General features: G+C 39.8%; 1 protein-coding gene across 7 annotated transcripts in view; it reads right to left on the bottom strand.

Annotated features, from left to right (window-relative positions):
* Positions 1 to 23,645, bottom strand: part of nrp1a (neuropilin 1a) — a 47,821-nt gene that overhangs the window by 12,272 nt on the left and 11,904 nt on the right. For 6 of the 7 annotated variants that reach the window (XM_086151576.1, XM_086151577.1, XM_086151578.1 and 3 more), the window contains 8 exons: positions 21,497 to 21,678; positions 18,482 to 18,709; positions 15,368 to 15,523; positions 14,046 to 14,212; positions 9,808 to 9,963; positions 8,442 to 8,586; positions 6,177 to 6,508; positions 2,633 to 2,777 (listed from right to left, as the gene is read on the bottom strand). In XM_086151576.1, coding sequence (XP_086007702.1) covers positions 2,633 to 2,777; positions 6,177 to 6,508; positions 8,442 to 8,586; positions 9,808 to 9,963; positions 14,046 to 14,212; positions 15,368 to 15,523; positions 18,482 to 18,709; positions 21,497 to 21,678 — 1,511 coding nt within the window. The remainder of the gene's footprint in view (positions 1 to 2,632; positions 2,778 to 6,176; positions 6,509 to 8,441; positions 8,587 to 9,807; positions 9,964 to 14,045; positions 14,213 to 15,367; positions 15,524 to 18,481; positions 18,710 to 21,496; positions 21,679 to 23,645) is intronic. The other variant, XM_086151582.1, reaches the window with a different exon arrangement.

The raw sequence follows: 23,645 nt of genomic DNA, 5'->3' as shown, positions 1-23,645 counted from the left end.
CAATTTTTAGACCAATAAATATGTATACCAGCATTCTAGTCGAATTTGATGAATGGTTTCAAATGTCTCTTGCTGACATTTTTCAATGTACTGAGACTTAAAAAGAATTACACACTTTTGTGTGGTGTCATATGTTGATTTTTTATTCATGAATTCAGTTATGTTTTTTTGTATTTGTAAACTTTTATTTTCCACTTTCATAGCAAATGGAAAATTCAGGTTTTCCTGCAACAGATTTTGAAACTACTTGGCGTGATCTATTAACACTCCTCTTTATATCAAGTTGCGGATATGTAAGATATATTTAGAGTTGAGTCACATCGTGGAACTGAGGGCTTAGGATGACTGTAGGCAGGGCCAATGGTTGACTGCCTCAGCAGCTTGTCATTATGGTTTGGATGCACTTGGATGTGGGCAAAGTGCAAAATCTACTCTTTACTCTGTGCCTGAACAACTGTCTTATGGTGTATGTACATTTGCGTATGTTTTTGTTGGTGAAGTAATGAGTGAGTCTCCCAGCTGTACAGTGACAAAAAAGGAAAGAAGCTAGTAAGCATAGATAAAGACAGCTATAGATTAGATAGGGTCAAGTGGTTTTATATATGTATGATTGAAGCATCTGTTTGTGTGTGTGTGTGTGTGTGTGTGTGTGTGTGTGTGTGTGCGTGTGTGTGTGTGAGAGAGAGAGAGAGAGAGAGAGAGAGAGAGAGAGAGAGAGAGAGAGTGAGATATTGATATCTTGCTTGCTTTTTCAGCTAGATGAAATATGATTTGCGTGTGAGCACATATGTGTGTCTACATCTGTGCAAGTCTAATCTGTGTGTCGACATCTGTGCGAGACAAGTGTTTTATCCTTAACCCTAACATATGGGAAGTCACTGAGGTTTAGAACTGGGTTGCCCACCCCGATATCAAACATAGAAATCAACTTAGGACTGATCCTTTACTGAGTCTATGTAATATGAGATTTGAGAGAGACTGATAAATGGAAAAATAAGGCTAAGAGTGAGAGAGAAGAGTGGATGAGGAGCTTTGACAGACTGAAGACAAGTTAGCGTTAGAGGAGTGTGATGGATGCAAGCCCATAACAATCCTGCGAGGCCACTTCCATTTCATCCCTTGTAGAAGTAGATGGATGTGGGGGATAGCTGACATGACAAGAAGGGATAAATACAAAAAGCTGGATAGCTGATTGGTGCAACTCATACTAATCTTTATCTGGTAATGTGGGCTCATCATAAAAGGGGGATCGGAGGGTGTGCTCAAAGTACAGGTGATAACACTCCTCAGTCTCTATAGATAGGCCTACTCTGGGGTGCTAGAAGGAGGAGCCCATCAGATAGTTGGTTTCAGGATGATTTTCATCCTGGTTGTAGAACAGCGGACCAGCTCCGTACTCTCAGCAGGATCCTAGAGGGTGCATGGAAATTTGCTGAACCTGTCTACAAGCGTTTTGTACACCTGGAGAAGGCATTAGACTGTGCCCCTTGGTTAGTCCTGTGTCAAGTACTCGGGGGGCATGGGGATACCTGATCCCCTGATATGGGCCATTTGGTTTCTCTGTGTCAGAGCTTGATCTGTACTGCCAGCAGTAAGGCGGGTTTGTTTCCAGTGAGGGTGGGACAGCGTGAGGGCTGCCCTTTGTCACCGACTCTGTTCAGAACCTTTATGGATAGAATTTCTAGGTGGAACCAAGAAATCCCCAAGGGGATATAGTTTAGACACTTCAAGATTGGGTCTCTGCTTTTTGTAGATGTTGTGATGCTGTTGGCTTCATCATACTGTAAGTGGTTCCTTCAGGTCAGTGATGAAGTCCTATCCCAAGTAAAGGAGTTCAAATATCTCAGGGTCTTGTGTACAAGACCCTGATATACCCTGAGGTATCCCCCACCCTGAGGTGGGAGATGGAACGAAAGATTGACAGGCTGATCAGTTTATCAGTCCGTCATGGTGAAGAAGAAGCTGAGCCAAAAGGCAAAACTCAATTTACCAGTTAGTCTATGTTTCAGAAGAGGCATCACCAGGGAGGCATTCAGAATTCTGACAGCTCCCTGGCGAGGTTTTCCAGGCCTATTCAACTGGGAAGAGGGTCTGAGGAAGACCGCGGATGTGTTGGGGGTAATATGTCTCTCTGCTGGCAGAGGAGCGCTTTGGGAATCACTGCCTCAGCTGCTGTCCACGCAACCTGACCCAGAATAAGTGGAAGACAATGGATGGATGGAATCGAAAAGTCATAGTTTAATCTACCTGTGAGTATCTGATTAGCTTGGACTTGGATTGTTCTTCTGTGTTGAACACAGAGCATTGGGCTGCCCACTGTGGACCACAGTGCGTAAAACCTGTATTTGTTATTACACTAAAACTTAGGTAACAAAAAGGAACCATTAGTACTGACCAAAACTATTTCCCCAGCAGGCAATTATACCCTTAGGAATCAATACATTTGTAATTCATTGTGAATTAAATGTCGCTCCTCCTACTAGAATCATACATATGTAAATATGTCAGCATCATTGTTGCACATGCAAGTGTGAGACATGCTATGTCTTGTACTAATTTTAAGCATCAAATAAATTATCAAGATGTTGAAAGCACTTATGCGTTATGATGTTATTACAGGCGTAGGATTTACCATCAATCTCACAGCCCAGGAACTCAAGTCGTAATCCCATTCCAACAGGAGTGGCCCTCTCTGGGTAAATTCTGATGAAGCGGGTCAGCAGTGGCTCCACAGTTCTCAGCTCAGGGGTGTCATAGTTGCTGTTTCCTTCGAAGATCTGACAGTAAGATAATTGGGGACAAGAAATAAATCAAAAAGCAAATAAAATGCAAATAACAAAATCAGATGATACATCTTTGTATTTCAATATTACCGCTTACCACTGGGTGAGTATTTAGTATAACTTTAAAAAACACATCTACCAGCTCTCTGTCTCTCCTAACCAATATCTAAAGGTCTGACTGCCTTAACACAACTTACATTTGGTTCTTTTACATCAGCTTGGTGCTTGTATCCGGAAAATAATATACATTACATATTCATATTCATTCATATTGCATATATATACATATTCTAATATTTATTGTTTGTGTATGAGTTTGTGTATGCATATTTTGTGGTATTTCTAGTACGCATCCAAAGTCTCCAACATATCCTGTCTTGCTCTGAATTCTTCCCAACTTTTATTCTTAACATCTCACTATAGACATACCATGTACCAGCCTGCTTTAGGGCCTCCCCCTCCCCAAAAAAACCAAAGACCAGAGAACTCCGTGACTACAGAGCTGTTGCCCTGACCACTGTGGTGATGAAGTCATTTGAGCGCCTTGTGTTGTCCCACCTCAACACAATTATCCTAGCTCTATTACAGGACAAGCTGTCCCAGCTAAACGTGCCAGACTCCACCTACAGGTGGATCACAGACTTCCTGTCTGATGGGAGGCAGTAAATGAAGCTGGGAAAACATTTCTCTGACTCCAGGACCATCAGCACCAGATCCCCCGAGGCTGTGTTCTTTCCCCTCTGCTCTTCTCCATCTACACCATCAGCTACACCTCCAGTTACCAGTCTGTTAAGCTCCTGAAGTTCGCAGACAATAACAATGTCATTGGACTCATCTCTGGTGGGGATGAGTATGCCCACAGATGGGCGATCAACCACCTAGTGACCTGGTGCAGTCAGAAAAACTTGGAGCTAAATGCTCTGAGGACTGTGGTGATAGTGGTGGACTTCAGGAAGAACCCTGCCGCACCCTCCCCCATCATCCAGAGGGACTCCACAACTGGCCCTGTGGAGTCCTTCCGCTTCCTTGGAACAATCATGTCCCATCAGGGACATACCCGCCACATACCCGCCACACAAAACAGTTTCTTCCCATCGGCAGCATCCCCCATCAATATTGCCACGGCCCCCTACTGACACTTTTCCAACCCATCTAATGCTCTACCCTGCACTGTTTTGCACAGCTTGCCATTTTGCACAACCAACCACGATCACCCCTCTTCTTCTTCTTCTTCTTCTTTCGGCTTTTCCCGTTAGGGGTCGCCACAGCGAGTCAACTTTCTCCATCTAACCCTATTCTCTGTATCTTCCTCTCTCACACCAGCTACCTTCATATCTTCTCTCACTACGTCCATAAATCTTCTCTTTGGTCTTCCTCGAGACCTCTTGCCTGGCAGCTCCAATTCCAGCATCCGTCTACCAATATATTCACTATCTCTTCTCTGTACATGACCAAACCATCTCAGTCTGGCTTCTCTGACCTTCTCTCCAAAACATCGAACATGTGCCGTCCCTCTGATAGATTCATTCCTGATCCTATCCATCTTGGTCACTCCCAAAGAGAACCTCAACATCTTCATCTCTGCAACCTCTAGTTCTGCCTGCTGTCTTTTGGTCATTGTAACAGTTTCTAGTCCATACATCATCACTGGTCTCACCACTGTCTTGTACACCTTTCCTTTTATTCTGGCTGAAAGTCTTCTATCACATAGTACCCCTGACACTTTTCTCCACCCATTCCAACCTGCTTGGACCCGTCTCTTCCCCTCTTTTCCGCACTCTCCGTTGCTCTGGACTGTTGACCCTAAGTACCTGAAATCCTCCAGCTTCTTGATCTCCATTCCCTGTAGCCTCACCGTTCCATCCAAGTTCCTCTCGTTCACACACATATATTCTGTCTTGCTGCGACTAACTTTCATTCCTCTCCTTTCCAGAGCATACCTCCACCTCTCTAGATTTTCCCCTACCTGTTGTCTGCTCTCACTACAGATCACAATGTCATCCGCAAACATCATGGTCCATGGGGATTCCTGTCTAACCTCATCTGTCAGCCTATCCATCACCATTGCGAACAAGAAGGGGCTCAGAGCTGATCCCTGATGGAGTCCCACCTCCACCTTGAACTTCTCTGTTACCCCTACAGCACACCGTACCAGTGTCTCACAGCTAGCATACATGTCCTGCACCAGTCTAACATACTTCTCTGCCACTCCAGACTTCCTCATACAATACCAGAGCTCCTCTCTTGGCACCCTGTCATATGCTTTTTCTAGGTCTACAAAAATGCAATGCAACTCCCTCTGGCCTTCTCTGTACTTTTCTATTAGCATTCTCAACGCAAATACTGCATCTGTAGTACTCTTCCACGATCAACCACGATCACCCCGATCTCACTTTATTTTTCACTTATTTAATGCCTGTTACATGTTGTTTGTTTAGCACGGTGAACAAAAGCAAATTCCTTGTAGTTGGAAAATTAGTTGGCGAATGAAGCAATTCTGATTCTAATTCTGATTCTCCATTATATTTACTCTCTCATTCCTCCATTGAAGTTTCTCTAATTCTACTTAAAGGACTGAAATGTCCCTGTTCAGTGAAGGAAAAAGTCGAAAGATATTCATAAGATTGCTGAAATTGACTTGCACTAAGGAACAATACCATTCTGCAGAGCCTTAACACTTAATACATCACTATGTGCACTGATGCACAGACATCCTATTGGAGATATTTTTGAATAATTTGCCAGAATCTTCTTTTCCTTTCAGGGGTCTACACAGTCAATCCTTCCTCTAATCCTATGCCCTGTATGCTCTTATTAACTTATTAACTTCAGGTCCTCTTTCACGACACCCAAAAACCTTCTCATTTGTCTTCCTGTAACCCCAACTCCAGCATCCTTCTACCAATTTATTCAACACCTATTCTTTGTACATGACCAAGCCATCAGTCTGCCCACTCTGAAACATCTAACGTGTGCTGTTCCTCTGATACACTCATTCCTGATCCTATCCACCCTTGTCACACCCAAAGAGATCCTTAACATCTTCATCTCTGCTACCTCCAGCTCTGCTTCTTGTCTTTTCAACAATGCCCTGCCGTGTCATCTTCATCTCTGCTACCTCCAGCTCTGCTTCTTGTCTTTTCAACAATGCCCTGCCGTGTGCTTTTGTCTTATGCTAGATCTACAAAGGCACGTTGCAGCTCTCACTGGCCTTCTCTGTACATCTAAACCAGCATTCCTAGGGGAAATACTTTATCTGTAGTACTTTTTTATGTATGAAACATTATTGTTGCTTACGAATGCTGACTTCTCTCAGTCTAATTTAGACTGCTCCATACTCAAGATAAACAATATTGCTATAACATCAACCAAATTCCAAAGCACACCCCATACCTTTGGCTTGTTCCCAACAGTGTCCATCACCATCCTCCAGTCAGACCCATTAATGCTGTGGCCAAGTCTGAACTTCTTCATGAAAACCTTGTTCTCACGATACTTCCCTCCTTGAATGATGAGACCCTTCACCAGCTTCTCATCCCCTAGATCCACCTGCAGCCATTCATGGGTGAAGGGCTGTGGTTGAGGAAGCAGGATCCAGCCCGTGCGGCTGGTCAATAGACGAGCGTTCTCAGGTACCCAGCTCCGGTCAGTATGTGATGATGCAGTGATTTGGTTGTCAGTGATCAAGCCTGATACCATACCAAGCATACCAGAGCAGGGGTACTCTAAAAGACAGCAAAGAAAGTGTTTAGTTGTGATTTTCGCTGAGTGAGTTCAAGGTTCGTACAGGGGTCAAAGCAATGGTGAAAGTCAAAGTGAGAAGGACAATTCTCTTTATGTAACATTCCTGTGATCTCTCCCTTTATTCTCTTCCAGTCTACACATTTCATGCATACTAATTCCTCTGCCTGAAGCACTTGTCTCTTGGCAGCTAATTAAAACCCTCTTCCATTGGTATTTCAACCTCCTGCATTCTGTAAGCAGTTCTTCTCATCTATATTATCCTGACTCTCTCCAGTCAAAGCTCAAATACTTCAACAGAAACACATTGCCTGCACATTTATTCTGTGCTCTGCGCTCATCCACTTTCTACTACACAGCTGTCCATATCGATGGGATAGGATGTGTCTCTTCTTTTCCTAGTTTCTGGTCTCATCATCTCAAGACCCCCTGTAGAACATAGCATAGCATAGCATTCGTCTAACAATAAGAGAAGAGAAAGCCAAAGGAGAGAGCTATTTTGTTACTCCTCCTCTACTTGTCTTCATGACAGACACAGAATCACAAACACACACACACACACACACACACACACACACACACACACACACACACACACACACACACATCACACAATTTTGACATCAAACAGGATTCATGTTTCATGTTAAATGTATGTGCATATATGTAAATGTGGTCAGCAACAATATAATGACTGAAAACAGAATAATAACTTCCTACAATGAATTTTGCATATCTGTATCAAAGAGAAGACTTTAAAAAACAGAACAGGGTGGAACTGAACAAAACAAAACAAAAAAGTAAACACTACCTAAAAACAACAATACTTGGAGGACTCTTAACTTGTTTTCCTTTTTTTTTCCTTTGGCAAACATCTATTTGAGTATGATTACAGAAGCCAAACCTCTGGAAGCATGAAAAGCTGTCTGCCTTTGAAATACTAAGATATGAGAAACAGGGGTGTTTGTGTGATTGAACTGAGTTCAGACGTTATATGAGCTCCCAGGTTACATATGGCTGTTAAACAACCTCAACTATGATGACAATAAAATCTAAGATGGCATGTGTGCAGTGACACACCCAGAGGAACATGTGCATGGTAAGATGCATATTTATGGATCTGTGGGCCACGTTTAGGGTTTGGGTGGAGTATCATTGGTTCATCACAAATATTTATGTTTGGGGGTCAATGTGCTAACAGCAGGGCAGCAGATTTTCTTATTAATGACGAGATATGGGATAGTCACCTGGTGGATATAGACATTATGACTGGAAAACATTTTGCACCCTTTTATGGACAAACTCTCCCTCTGATGCTTGTAGTTTAAGATGACCAGATTGCTGTCAATGGTCAGTGCTCTGTTTTGGCCCTTTAACATGAAAAATGTTTTAGAGAAGTGTGGGAATGTGAATTATGTTTAGAGACTTACTATGGATTAGGAGGACTTCTGAAATTTAGACAGCCCTCAAAAACTCCACATTTGCTCCACTCCTTGACTGCTTCTTCCCTGCAGTAAAGCTGGCAGTCTTCTGAGTGTGCTGACATAATGTCAGAAGTCCTGTGGTGGCTTCAATCTGTGCTGTGGTCTGGTTGTGATCCCCAAAAATACAGCCCAGCTGGAACCCTGATGTGGCTGCATTTATCTCGGCCAGAATAGCCACACATATGTAGAGCATACTCCCTGTTCATCTCATGCACATATCTCTAATATATTTCTCTTATGCAGACTTTTATACAAATAATACTAACCCTGTGAAGTGAAGACTCAGAAGTGCTCAGAAGTGTTAAAGTCTCTCTCTCTCTCTCTCTCTCTCTCTCTCTCTCTCTCCATAGGTATACATATTTATATATTTACACACACATATAGATATATGCATTTGTATGCATTTAAAAATGATATTCATAGCAGTACTAACCTGATATCTTACACCCATACACCTCAAACCGTAGAGCAACACCAGTTTCCCAGGTGACAGGACGAATACGGACAAAGCGTGCAAGTGTGGCTTTTGGCAGCATCGTCTTGGCAACATCTAATGGGTTAGTGTTACCTTGGAAAACCTTAAAGAAAAGAAACTTAAAATGTACTGTCAAAACTCACTGAACTGACTTTTCCACAACATACTGATCTCGGAATTTCCCACTTAGTTCTCAGATGAGTATGTGCTGTATAAATCTCCACACATAAAGAAACAAGACATGAATAGTCAGTCAGTGAGCAGTATTTTCCTGTCAGTTTTAAATTTACACTTCCCTTTTTCAACAAAAGTAGTGGCACAAAGAGGTCTGTGAAATCAAAGTCAGAACTTGCAACATGAACAAGGTGCTTATCTCTGTTGGTGGAGTCTGTTCTGAAGGACAATGGATTGTAGTACTGAAGTGATTAAATGACCAAGAATTAACTGTTATTGACACCTTGCACTTGTGCTGTAACAACATAACCCAAGGGTGCACAGTGACATAGCTGACCTTTAAACAAGACAGCACAATACCACTTGGTGAGATAAACACTTTTGTACCGCCATGGCTGTAGTTTATAAACCTGCAGCTGGATTTCAGTGATTTTGACATATATTGTTAAATATGTTGAACGTTCTATTCGACATATTTCAGCAACAGACCCCAACTCTTTAGAATTCCAAAGTTATTTACAACTTGGTCCAAAACATTTCAATTTGGTAAGATAAACACCTTTGGCCTACCATCGCTGTATCTTTAAAACCTGTGACTTGATTTCAGTGATTTTGACATCATCAACTTCCTCCATGCTTTCACACGAATGGCTTTGCCATATGGTCTTTTATCACCCTTGATGTCACAAGAGAAACTTTGCTACGAAAATCCTTATGGCCACTGCTACTTCTAGTCTGTACAGTAAATACAAACCACTCAGAGTTAGTATATAACCACCTCAACAAAGTGTATAATTGCATAGTGGTAACAGAAACTTCAGTCCGAATAGCTCAGTGTAGCCCACTGTCTAAAGCTCTAAAGAAATATTGCCAACCCTAAATTAAATCTAGCAGGTTGGTTTCAGGGAGGATTATCAAATATTGTTGTCACTAAAATTCAATAAATGACAAAAAGTAAAAAAATAAACACTAGATACATATATACACTTTCCAGTTTGCTTTAATTGCCAAAATCACCAAACGTTCATGTGTTCTGACCTTTTTTCTTTCAATTCAAGGTTTCCCTGTCACTTATTTTTTTTAGCTATCAAGTTGATGCCCTCAGAACCAAAGCTTTTATCTTTGAATTTTTGAGAAACTGATCCAGCACCTTTTGTTTTGAGCCCTCCTTCAGAGTGATCCAATCCTCTCCATTCGAGCTGACATCCACCTTGTAGGACTTAACAAAATAAATCTTCTGGGTCTCCTGGGATATAGCACCCTGGGTACCAATAGCTGAGATAAAACGTAAGAACCCAAGATCCACCTGTGGAGGGCAAAGAGAGGAGAAAACACTTAGGAAAACTGATTTACTTTTTTCAAATTTATAGTTTATTCTTTGAATGAAATAGATTTTTTCGTTGATTGATTGACTGACTGATTGAACAAAAGAGACAACACATTTATTTCCTGAGATGAACCTATTGGATAGAATTGGATGTTTAATTGAAAATGGGTCTGCAATTGTATTATAATCCATCCAAGAGAAAGAAACACATATATTGAATACAAATACTATGCCTTCATGCATGCCATTATAAACCAATTATGAACTGTTACTTAAATTTTACAATCGTGCAGACATTGCCTTGAGGCAGTAGCGTCAGACCGTATGGGTTAATTTTGTATGTGGTCTATCTATATATTTCCATATGGTATGCTTCAAAAGTGGTAAGCAAAACAGTTTATCTAGAAACCGATTTTGTGTGTCGTTGCTCTGGAGGCAATGGCATTTCAAATAATTGTAATTGTTTAGCGTATGAAGCAGACTGTTTAACGCTAATATGCATTATGAATGTCTCTGACAGACTGAGCTGACATTCATTAAGAGTAATTGCATGCAGGAGTGTTGTATTGCAGCACTACGAAAATCTAGGAGAGATACATGTGGTGAGTCAGTCTAATGATGGAACAAGTTTGGTTTCAGATGGCTGAGAAATAGAAGAACTTTTTTATAAGTTGCAGAAACCCTTTGGTCGCATTAAGGGTTTTAGTAAAAACTACTAAAAGATAATTAGCTTTCTTTTTGTAATTTGATGTGTTGTATGTCGTGGTACATGACTAAAACTTCAGCTTAGACTGCAAGAGAACAGTCTAGTTTTCCAGTGTTCTTTCATGTGCATTATTTTTGAGGCCCATTAATGGCACACTGAGTAACATTGATGAACTCAACAACATGTAGGATGTACAACAGGCATACTGAAGGTAAGTCACAACTAGAAAGTGTTTGATGATTGTACCATTTATAGAAAACATAAGGCAGACTGTGATTATGAGACACATGTTTTCATAGCATACTTATAAAGCACTAGTTCACTGCATTTTATCAGGATATTTTTTCTCCATCCATCTGCCCAAGTATTAGTCTGTCCTCAATAATTTACTAATTACCGCTTCTTAAAACAAACAAAACATACAACCTTCACTAACTGTATAGGGTAATATGTATTTCATACTGGAATTTTTAGTTGATCAATAAAAATAGCTGCCAGTTAATAGCAGTTGGGTTCTATCCAAAACGTAGTAAATAATAAATCTTGAGTATATGCAGTCAATGGCTGCTGCCTGACAGAGGCCCAGTTCTACTTATATTGAGAGAATCAAGCTGGGGACAGTGGCCATTAGATCTCATGTTAGCGGCATCGCATTTTCCCACATTTCTGTCTGATAGTAGATTTTGTTATTTTGCCAGTGTTGAGGCCTTGGTATTCTAAGGTGTGCTCTCATTTATTTTCTGTCAAGCCTGCTGTAGAAACCCCTTTCTGTTCATTCCATAAAGCTACTAGCAATCCACAGTCTACTCATGTTACATCTCCTTGCTGGTCTGCAGAAAAGCCTTGTCAAGGGGGTTGGAAGAGATAAAATGATGTGCAACTGCAGTTTTTGAAAAAGGATAAGAATATGGTGGTATAATGCCTTTTTGCCTGTCCTGCTTCAAACCCAAAACCTCTTAGAGGGGTACCAGTTTATCTGAGTGTAAAAAACAGATGATAAATGACCTGGCTAACACAGCCCTAAATGCTGAATAGCACCACATCATCCTAATTATGCAAAGAAGAGCGTGCGCGCGCGCGCACACACACACACACACACACACACACACACACACACACACATACACACACACACCTCTCTCTATAGTACTGAGACAACATTAAAATCAATTATAATGCTTAATTACATTTGGCAAAACAGGAAATGATAATGAAAGAAATAACTAACTGTTTACTATGCATCTGACAGTGACCTGTCAGATGCATTGCAGCTTAATCAGCCTTCATGAAAGAATGAATGAAGAATCAAACTCCATTTAATACCAGTGTTGTGGCGAACACTAAATGCTGATGTAGCCATCTGTGAAAAAGAGTTTGACACCCCTGCTCCAGTACAAGGTGTTTGTTTTTTTAGTTTTGGTTTGGGAGTTGAGGAATAAAGTTTAAACTTATAATTCAATCTTGAAAATATTGCTTAAGAGAGGTAAAATAAATATAGTGCATAATAATAGTAATAGTTACATTAATAAATAGTAACTGCATTATAATAATAATAATGAGAAGAAGAAGAAGAAGAAGAAGAAGAAGAAGAAGAAGAAGAAGAAGAAGAAGAAGAAGAAGAACAACAACAACAACAACAACAACAACAACAAAAAGAACAAGAACATAAAGAACAAGAGCAAGAACAAGAACAAGAACAAGAGCAACAAGAACAACAACAACAACATGTAATTGCAATTTAAGGTACTGGTAGAGGCAGCAAATGCCAATGAAAGGGCATACGATGACCTGTATGGTAGGCTGGATTGGAAGGAGGACACACTGTTTATATAGGTTGGCAAAACAGATCAATAGAGGTGGGAAGTATGTGCTACATGAAAAGGTGATAGCGGTGTGATGGGATTATGGAAAGAGTACTTTGAAGAGTTGATGAATTAGGAAAATGAGAGAGAACTAAGGGTAGAAGAGGTGACTATTGTGAACCACGAAGCAGTATTGATTTTTAAAGGTGAAGTGAGGAGAGAACCGAAGAGGATGAAGAATGGAAAGGCAGTTGGTTCTGATGATATACATGTGGAGGTATGGACATTTCAAGTAGAAGTGGCAGTATAGTGTATGAATAGGTTGTTTAACAGGAAAGTGAAAGGATGCCCCAGGAATGGAGAAGTGTGCCAGTGCCATATTTATGAACAGGGGATATTTGGAGAGTTGTGTTATTTATGTATGTGGAGAAATAGAGTTGATGAGTCACCCATTAAAGTTATCGGACATAGCAGTGGAAGCTTGAGTACAGAATTTATGACCAACAGTGGGGTTTATACCAAGAAAGAGTTCTACAGATGCAGCATTTGCATTAAGAATGTTGATGGAGAATTACAGAGAAAGGGAGAGAGTTGCTTTGTTTCTTTTTTGCTTGAGAATAGGCACGGGGGAAGGGTGGCGAGAGACAAACTGTGGTACTTTATGACTACAGGTAAGTATGAAGTGGTAGAAGTATGCTAGAGTGGCACTGGACTTGTATGAGTGTTGTGAGACAGAGACGTAAAGTGCTGTAGCTGTGACAGAGGAGTTCAATGTGGACCATTGTTTGGTCCACATTGTTGGTCTGAGTCACTTTCGGATTACTATGGTAATGGGCAGACTGAAAGATGAGGTTAAACAGGAATCTCCATGGACTATGATGTTTGCATTATGATCTGAAGTTAGGACAGGGACAAGGGGGGAAGTGAATCTTGAGAGTTGAGGTATGCCCTGGAAAGGAGAAGAATCAAGGTTAGAATGCACAATTGTGAATGAGAGGTGTTGAAGTGGAAATGTGAGGAGACAGGGAGTACAAATAAAGGGGGTGGAGGATTTTAAGTACCCGTACCTAAGGTCAACAGGACAGAGCAACAGAGAGTGTGGAAAGGAGGTGAAGAAGCATGTGCAAGCAGTTTGAAACTAATAAAGTGTCTGGTGTGATGTGTGATAAAAGAGAATCACAAAGAATGAGGGGATCAGCTCTGATCCAGCTCTATTTTGGTTCAGACTAAGCCTGGATCATATCACTTTTAATATAAATACATGGAAACAAAATTTGACATGGAATTACAGAGGGATAACATGTAATATGCTTAGAAATATGAAAAACCGCTATTGAAAAATGATGATGATGATTAGTAGTAGTAGTCTCAATGCAATTCTTTCATTCATCCTCATTGTCTTAGCTAGCAACACACAGGGGCAGAGAAATATGGATTTTATTTAGAGGGCCACGACAAATTTAATTTATACAACAAATTGGCTAAAAGTGACATTCAGACTGTCTGATATTTTAACAATAATAAAAGCAATATTGCATATTGCAAGAGGATACCTGTATCCACTCCTTGTTTGAGTCTTCAACGGGGGTCCATGCATTTTCATAGTAGTTGAGTCGAGAACGCTCAGGGGACCAGCTGGGATTATATTGGGATGAGGCCATGATTTGGTCGGAGGTTATCTCTCCAGATTCCATTCCCAAAGGGTCACTGCAGTCAAAGTCTGGAGAAAGAGAGAATGGAAGAGGAAACAACAAAGGAAGAGAGTTAAAGTAATTTAGTTGCATACTGAGCATGGATGTCAGAATTTACTTTATATTTGTCCCCAAAAGTTGAAGTTCTATGTTTCCTCTGGAATGGAGGATGTGACATGACAGGAACTCTGTGCTGCTGGCTAGAAAAGAGATGCACATCAGTGATGCCTCACTGAATCCTTTCTGTTTTGCTCTCCAGGTTCTAATGGATGCAGAATGGAAGCGTTCTGCATTAAGAAGTAAAAATGTCTTCATAAAAGATTGAGTGTGTGCTAAGTTCATGCCTGTATTAGGCATTTCAGTCAATATCTGTCACCTTCCCCAAAACATCATCTTTATTTTCTCTTCTCGCAATCCTTGGGGAATTCAGATACATATTTGTCTTTTGTGGCTGTAAATCACGCTCAGTGAGCCATCTATCCAGAGTGTTTTTTTTTTGTTTGTGTTGACTCGGGCAGTCATTTTTCAGACCTCCTTAGCTCCATGGCTAAAGAAACAGCTGGGTCAGATTGAGGTCCGCTTTTCATCCCTTTGGAGTTGGATATTGTCACACTGTCACAGAAAGGACTGCAATGATAGTTAAGAATGAAAATTAAAATTATGACCTTTTGTTTTGAGTAGGAGTCTCATATGCTCACATATGCTCTACAACAGCATAAAATGATTGCAGACAGACATCTGGTCATGCATTCACATCTCCTTACTATGAAGATGACAGTGCAGTATTTTGAAGATGATTTTGAAGTTCTTTGCACAAAAATTCTGTCAAATGATTCCATTAACACATATGTTAATACTACTTAATAGCTACTTCAGGCAAGGTGAAGTCAAAAGAGGACTAGAATATGTTGACTGTTGTCCATCTTCAATAATCTTTAGAAACTAATGACTATTAAGAATATATAATGGTGTATATAAACATGTGTGTGTGACAGAGAGCTGGGTTACCAGTATTTTTGAGTTCTGTATTAAATAAATAAATAAATAAATAATAATAATGGCAAATATTGTTATTATTTGTTGTTTTTTGTTGTTGTCACTGTTGTTGTCTTAGAGTCTTTGGATTCAGATTTTGTTTGCATCTCAAAGCATGCCATTATTTATATCTTGTTAGTGTTGCTCACCCTCTGGAACTTTCCTTTCAATGACAGTAAAGTTGGCAGAGAACCCTTCCTTGGCAATGGCACTGTCTGTGTTGATGGTCAGCGCTAAGATTCCTGTGTAGGAGATGATTCTTCCCGGTGTGTTCAGTCCACAGTATCTCCCAATGTAAGGACCCACTGATAGCAAAAAGCAACAGGTGAGAAAGGGAACTTAGATCTCAGATGGTCTTGACTCAGCATGTGCTCACCATAGATGGTATGGATGACTGAGAATGTTCAAAGGCACACAGATAATATGACCCTTTGCAACCCTAGGGTCTTACAGGGCATTTAATGTAGAGTTTTCCACACATCATTCTTCATTCTACTTGGCAAATATAAGCTCAGGTTTCAGGGGGTTAAGGGTAAAAAAATTAGTATCATTATATGAAAAAAGACCTTAAATTAACTTTAGATTATAATATAAATGCATATATTATAAATGAAATAATTGTGATTTAATAACTTAAAGTGCAGATCCTGAATATATTGACTTGGTACATTTCCATGTGCCCTAATTGTAGATATATTAATTTACTACATAGATTTTAAATGTACTTGTCCAAAGTTCTATGTATGAGGTTAGTTCAGGAGTTAGATACGGCAAAGTTGTTCATAAAGTTACAGTATTTAGTGAGGAATTTGTGGCTTAATCTGATTGAGATTGTCGACTGAGATTTATTAGCTGATTGTAAATAGGAGGAAAGACTTGTCAATGACTTGTCAAGAGTGAATTTATACTTTTCACAGATCAATGAAGTGTTAGTAACATCATACCATCCTCTTTCCCTTACAACCCCCCCCCATGGACTGAGAACTTCTCAACACAGTAAAATGTGTTAACAGCTTGCCCTCCTGGGCCTGTAAAAGATCACCGTATTTAGTTTCTATATTGGAAATAAACAAGGCTTTTATTTTGGGATGTGCTTAACTTTAATCAGCAATGGTATTCATAATAATTAAGGGTGAATATGACATCATATTTAGACTTTCAAAAATTGCAAGATTCCACATTTTGAAAATACATAGGATTCAGTCTACAAATCTGTTTACTAGATGTATTATTAAGAAGTGTGCATGTTGTAATACTTGTATAAAAGTCTAGTTTTTTTTATTTTCATGAGGGCATACAATGGTGGGAAACTCCTGGCACAATCCTAGTTTTCAATACAGTAAAATTGAAATTCACTCCATTCCCATTCCTTCATTCCCTCACTTTTTTTTGTTGGCCCCATAGATTTTGTTGAATTTTTGTTGAAATTTCTTTCTTCTGAAAATTATAAAAATTTAACTGTATCTGAAAAGAACACATATTTAAGCTGTATATGGCTGCCTTGCATGGCTGGCCAAAAAAATCACAAGGAATTTATTTAGTCTATCTCCAATAAAATACAGTCAAGAAGAAAAGGAAAAAAAAACAACCCAAACACTATTTCAAGACCCTCCCAATAAGGACTCCCTATATTCCTAGATTGATTGTTAACACTACAGGGAGAAAGGTGGAGGATAATTGACCTGTGGGGTGGAGAGGTCACACTGTCTGTTTGCTAGCTGTATATACCTCAGGCCATCTTCTTGCAGCCAAACTTTATTGTACATACTCTGTAGACATGAGGTGAAATATAGCTATAGCTAATTGAGTTTTATGGGGTGTGTGTGTGTGTGTGTGTGTGTGTGTGTGTGTGTGTGTGTGGGGGGGGGGGGGTCACAATGAAAGACAAACCCCGGATAGTAGAGAGATTGTTACAGAGAAGAATAAAGCTAAATGTGGAACTAAGCAAATTTATTGGAGAAATAGTGGGAATAGTGGGGACATTAGTGGAGAAACAGTAGTAGATTAAAATCGACAAGTCAGTAGGGTTAGGAGGGACAGCAGAGGAGCACCGTGAACCTGCCATGCCTCTCATGGTATGATCACATGCATTCAATTGTTACTGGGCAGAGACCTGCCACTTATCTGTGATTACTAATGCTGTTAGCAGTGGCAACTGACAGTCCTGCCTTCCTGTACTCCAAAAATGCCTCTCTAAGCCCAGTTCGTACATGAAAAGTAAAGGCCAGATCCACAGGGATTTATGAATCAGGAATGCGATAGCTCAGATTAATCATCATAACCCAGGTTACTTCTCTATGAGTATGTGCTTTTTACGTCACTAAGGTCTGCAGTGAGCAAAAAAAACCTCCCACAGATTATCTGCATGACTTCCTAGCACTATAAAATTTTAAAGAAGCTTGTCATGGCCTGCTGCTTTTCTCTCCATTTCCAATGGGAAAGGGAGAATGGAGCGCTGATGTTCCCTTTGCAACATGGTGCTAACCCTCATGCTCTTGTTATTTCAAAAACTGATACTGAGTCTTTATGGCTGTGACACTTTTTTAGCCAAGTGGTTTTGTTCATTTGCTGACATGTTGAATGTATAAGAATCTCAAACTTTTGTTACATACTTTCAGATATGGGTACAGATATTTATCCCAAAAAGCGTGTGGTTTTGTTATTATATATGAAATGCGTCTTTCCCCATCCAGTATTGCTGATTTATCTATATAAACAAAGTAAACATTCTGTCTATCTACCTAGATTTATAGTATGTACAGTATATACTACAGTATACATATATACATATATATATACTGGAGTATATACTGCATATATATATACTGCTCAAAAAAATAAAGGGAACACTTAAACAACACAGTGTAACTCTAAGTCAATCACACTTTTGTGAAATCAAACTGTCCACTTAGGAAGCAACACTGATTCATTTTGACTTGTTTTATGGACATTACATCAGCGTTGGATCAGCCTGTACTGTGTTTTCCCCTTTTCGTTTTGAGTGTGAACTCCATTAGTCACACTCAATTGATTTCCATTGATAATTTTTGTTCGATTTTGTTGTCAACACGTTCAACTATGTCAAGAACAAAGTATTTAATAAGAATATTTCATTGATTCAGGTCTAGGATTTGTTATTTCAGTGTTCCCTTTATTTTTTTGAGCAGTGTATATATATAAACACACATCCATATGTTTGTGTGTGTGTGTGTGTGTGTGTGTGTGTGTGTGTGTGTGTGTGCGTGTTTGCGCAAGCAGCTCACCTCCAGGAAAACCATCCCAGATCTCCAAACGGTCGTAGCGACAGAACACGCCAGTTGGGGGGGTGGGATCAGGCTCCAACTCAAAATTTTCAAAATCTACAATGATCTCTGACATCTTCGGGGCAAATATCATGAAAGTACAATCCAAGTTGTTAGGGTACTTCTCTGGGAAGCCTGGAGACTTAATTACACCAGTGAAGGTGGTGAAGTTCCTTGAGCATTCCGGACCTGCAGTTGTATAGATCCAGAATAAAATATTAGGACTTGTTCAGCTCTGTTGTATAGCTGCTTATTGTTGTTTCCTCTATTGCGATATGTACGCCTTTAAGAACCTCTTCCTCACAGCTGGTCGTCCAGGTGGAGGACTGTTTATGGGCCATCAATGAAAGACCAATTAGATTTTTTCATTCCCCTGCGTGTCATATGTATTTCTCCTGGAGCTTGTGAACAGCTTTACTGAAGGGCCTAAACATTCTCTCACTGAGGTTCATCTATGAAACAGGTGAGAGATATCCTGGTAAAACTAAACTATTAGTGAGTCAATCCCATTCTACACATGGAGATTTCTGTGGAACCAGGAAACTTCCTCAAAGAGAGGAAGAAAAATGTGCACAAGAACTGCATCCAACAAATATATATGATTACAAAAGCAGGGGAATAGGGACTACAGTCATTCAGGGCAATCATCTCTAATAGTATTGAAAGAAAGCTGCTCAGGACGAAATCCGATGGAGATGCACAAAACAAAAACAGAGGCGAGCTATTGCCATATACAGACAATACAGGACTGTCTCAGAAAATTAGAATATTGCGATATCTTTATCTTCTGTAATGCAATTACAAAATCAACAATGTCATACATTCTGGATTCATTACAAATCAACTGAAATATTGCAAGCCCTTTTATTATTTTAATATTGCTGATTATGGCTTACATCTCAAGAAAACTCAAAAAAAAACTGTCCACTGTCCTATCTCAAAATATTAGAACCTTACGGTTCCAAACTCAATATCCTTCTACCATTATATTCACCATCCATCCCCTGTACATGCCCGAACAATCTTAGTCTGGCCTCCCGGACTTTATCTCTAATACGTCGAACATGTGCTGTGGCTCTGATGGACTCATTCCTGATCCTATCTATACTTGTCACTCACAAAGAGAACTTCAACCCTTTATCTCTGCTACCTCCAGCTCTGCCTTTTTCCCTTAATGCCGCTGTTACCAAACCGTACAACATTGGTGCTCTCACCACTGTTTTGTACACTTTTTCCTTCATTCTTGCTGCCACTCTTTTGTCACACATTAACCTGACTTTTTTTCTACCTATGGGGACATGTTTAGATTAATGTTTCATTGGGTTGAGGTTCTCATTTGCAAAAGTCTTAATATATAAATTTATTCAAAAATGTAATCAATTGCAAACATGTATACATGAGAATCTATATTAGACTTATATTTTTCAGAAACCTAAAAAATAACATTCACACACTCTTTCTTGGACAGTTTAGTTCATATTCAACAGAAGCCTACAGTTTTTAAGATCTATTGGAGACCGACAGACACCAGAAACCAACACACAAAGACCAATACCTGGTCTTTGGCTCGAATCACCCACTTGAACACGAACTTGGGTTAATCGGAACCTGACACCCCTGAAAAAAAAAAACAACTTCCCATCAACTACTGAAGGCAGGAAAACTGAGGTCCAATATATTAGGGAAAGCCTTAAACCTTGTGGGGTAAGGGTTAGGGCTAGGGTTGGGCCTTTACCAAAACAGAAACCACCAGACAGAAGAGCAAGGAACCTGAGACAGGAACGAACATAAAGACATTGTTATGCCATATGTTGCTGTTTTTTCGGAAAAATTTAGGGTTTTTAAGCAACACCAAATACCAGTACATTTCAAACCCCATTATACCCCAAGGCAAAGACTGGTGCACCCTAAGGACAAAACATCCAGGCATAAGATCGAGAATGTGGTGTATGCTGTCCCCTGCAATGAGGATTGTGATGTCATCTACATAGAGGAGACAAAACAACCTCTGCAATCCATCCTCCCCCTACCCTAAACCCTTACCAGTTTGCATACTGGGCCAAATGATCCACAGAGGATGAAAACTGCTAAGCTCTCCACCGAGCCCTCACCCACCTGGACACCAAAGACTCTTATGTAAGAATAATTAATGTCTACAAGAAAAGAAACTCAAGTCCAACTGCCATGAAAAGGTTTCGATCAGGGCATACTTACCTACTCTGTTCTACTGTTCTACTCGTGATAGTCGAAGGAACAGGCATGATTCAGTAGAATTTATAATAAAAATAATTAATAATGTTGGCGGCACGCCTGTCAGTTGTTAGCACTTCAGACACACAGCATGAAGGACCCTGGTTCAATTCCAACAGGGGACCATTCTGTAAGGAGGTTACATGTTCTCCCTTTGTCTGTGTGGATTTCCAGTTTCCTCCCACAGTCCAAAAACATGAAGCAGGTTAATCGGTAAAAATTAGGAAATGAGAAAATGAACTGTTGTCTGTCTATATATGTGGCCCTGTGATTGACTGGCGCTCAGACAAGGGTGTACCCTGCCTTACGCCCAATGGCAGCTGGGATAGGCTCCAACATCCCCCACGACCCTGAGTAGGATAAGTGGTAGACGGATGGATGGATGGATGGGTAATTGATAATATTAGATACTGAGAAAAGCAAAAGGGCAAAAGGGGAAAAGAATCCCCATAAGTATTACTTAATAATCACTCTTGATGGTAGAAAGCATTACATTCATATCATATTTATATCACACTATGTAGAATTATCAAAACCAAAAAGTTTACAGATAGGATTTTTAGGTCTTACTGTTGGTTTACGACCAGTTAGTCATCATTACCAATGCGACAAGTTAATTGGAAATTATATGCTGCTTTTCCAAAAAAGGCAAATATGAATAAACATATGTATGAAATATTTGATTTATCATGAGGAATGATAATTATTAATTATGTTTACACCCACCTGTCTTGAAAATCTCATATCTGATGGAGAATCCCGCTCCATGGGTCTCATAGTCAGACACAAACTTGATGAAGATCTGGTTTCCAGCTGAGATGACAGGAGAGGGTGCAATCTTACCACAATACTTTCCAACCAGCTGACCACTCTCATCCACACCATCTCTCACTTCCACATAGTCATACCTGAGAAAGAGACGCAGTCAGTCAGTCAGATTGTGATTACATTACTTCCTGCAGGATTTAATGTTATAGTAATGCTTGATATAAGATGCCTGCAAAATTCACTACTAATAAATAATAAGTTTGCAGGTTGTGAGGTTAAAAAAAGTTTATTAGTTATTATTATTATTTATATGAGTGAGTAGCAATCATGTCTATTCTTAGATTACATGAACATTCATTAAATGCATGTATTTTTTTCTACCGGGTACTGAAAAAACATCTGAAATAGACTGGTACATTTTTAACGTACTATTTTTGTACCAAGAAAAAAAGCGAGAACAAAGCTTAAAGTTATTATTTTTTGATATTTCCCAATTGAATCTGAAATACGACACATCTAATAAAACTTGGCTATTTATCCCACTCAAATCAGGACATGCCCAATATATAGTCAAGGTTATTACAATGTAAATAATTTCAGTTGCATAATAGGAACAACAGAATATTATGGCCTTTTTATTTTATGAAGGAATTTTATTAAACATGATATAGATTTTTATATTGACTCCAATCACACACACACGCACGCACGCGCGCACACACACACACACACAGGTGTAAGAATGATGCGTAGGAGGCATGAGCCTTTTGTTAGTCATATACAAATCTGTCTTCTCTGTAGCTCAGAGAACTATGTGCCTGCTCAGTATAGAGGCCTTATTTTAAGGTTCAGATTCAGAATTTAGTATCAAACAACAGCAATACTGTGCAATGCAAAGATTTTCTTTTGTAATTGTAGCTTGGAGCTTTACCTTTATGAAGTGCTTACCAACTTTTATTGTCTCAAATTATTGCAAACATTTATATTTGTATAGCAAACATTAAGGATCATCCATATTTGTCATAGTACGCATTTTACTAATTGAGTCTCTACGATAAACTTGTCAGAAGAAATGGGCTGATTTTGGGGTCCCATGAATTGAAGAAATTGATTGAAATACAGTACTGTATCGAAGGTGAAATAGAGCTGTAATTTGGCATCTGGTGCCTCTATTTTTTACTCCTAAATCTTTGGAATTTTAAGTTTGATCCAAAGCATATGTTCCAAATGTTTTTTACCTATACTTGACATCTTGTATAACTGCTTTTGAAAAAAGAATTTATCCATGTGGGTTTGTCTAACAGGAAAAGGCCCTGACGAAGACCCAGAACACAGAGTAAGCGACTGTGCCTTGAGGCTGGCCTTAGGCTTCCCCCCAGAAGAGCTGGACCAAACGGCGGGGAAAGGGAAGTCTGGGCCTCCTTGTTTCAGCAACTACCCCTGTGACCCGACCCCAGCTAAGTGGACGAAAATGGATGGATGGATGGATGTATTGCTTCTGGTTGACATTATTGTCATACGAGACTGACATAACTCTTTACAACCTCTCCTCTCACCACTCACCTCCTCATTTCACGAAGGAGCACATCAATTTTTCTGTTGCCTTGTTCTATCAACAGAATTAAAATTCACTTCACAGCCTATCTGAAACTACTCTACCACAATTACTAAGAGCACGGCGTTGCCAGACACTTGACATATTGATTCAGTGATGCATCAATGAGATTAAGGCCTAATGAAAGTTAGTAGAAAGCAGGTGCACATGGTACCAAACAGAATATGACTTTTGCACCATTCATACATACATACATCTTCTGACGCTTATCCCGCACTCAGGGCCGTGGGAGATGCTGGAGCTTTTCCCAGCTGTCATTGGGCGAGAGGCAAGGTATACCCTGGACTGGTCGCTAGTCAATCGCAGGGCCAAAATACCATACCTCATTCATTTTCCCATTTTTCCAATTAACTTGCAAGCTTTTGAACTATGGGAGGAAACCAGAGAACCTGAAGGAAACCCACGCAGACATGGGAAGAACATGCAAACTCCACTCATAAAGTTCCCCTTGTCAGAACCAGGGTCCTTCGTGCTGTGAGGCTGAAGTGCTAA

Source organism: Fistularia commersonii, chromosome 8 (genome assembly GCF_037954325.1).
Source record: "Fistularia commersonii isolate RoL2024-O1a breed Wild chromosome 8, RoL_Fcom_v1.0, whole genome shotgun sequence".
Classification (NCBI taxonomy): domain Eukaryota; kingdom Metazoa; phylum Chordata; class Actinopteri; order Syngnathiformes; family Fistulariidae; genus Fistularia; species Fistularia commersonii.
This window is presented reverse-complemented; position numbering and strand designations above follow the sequence as displayed.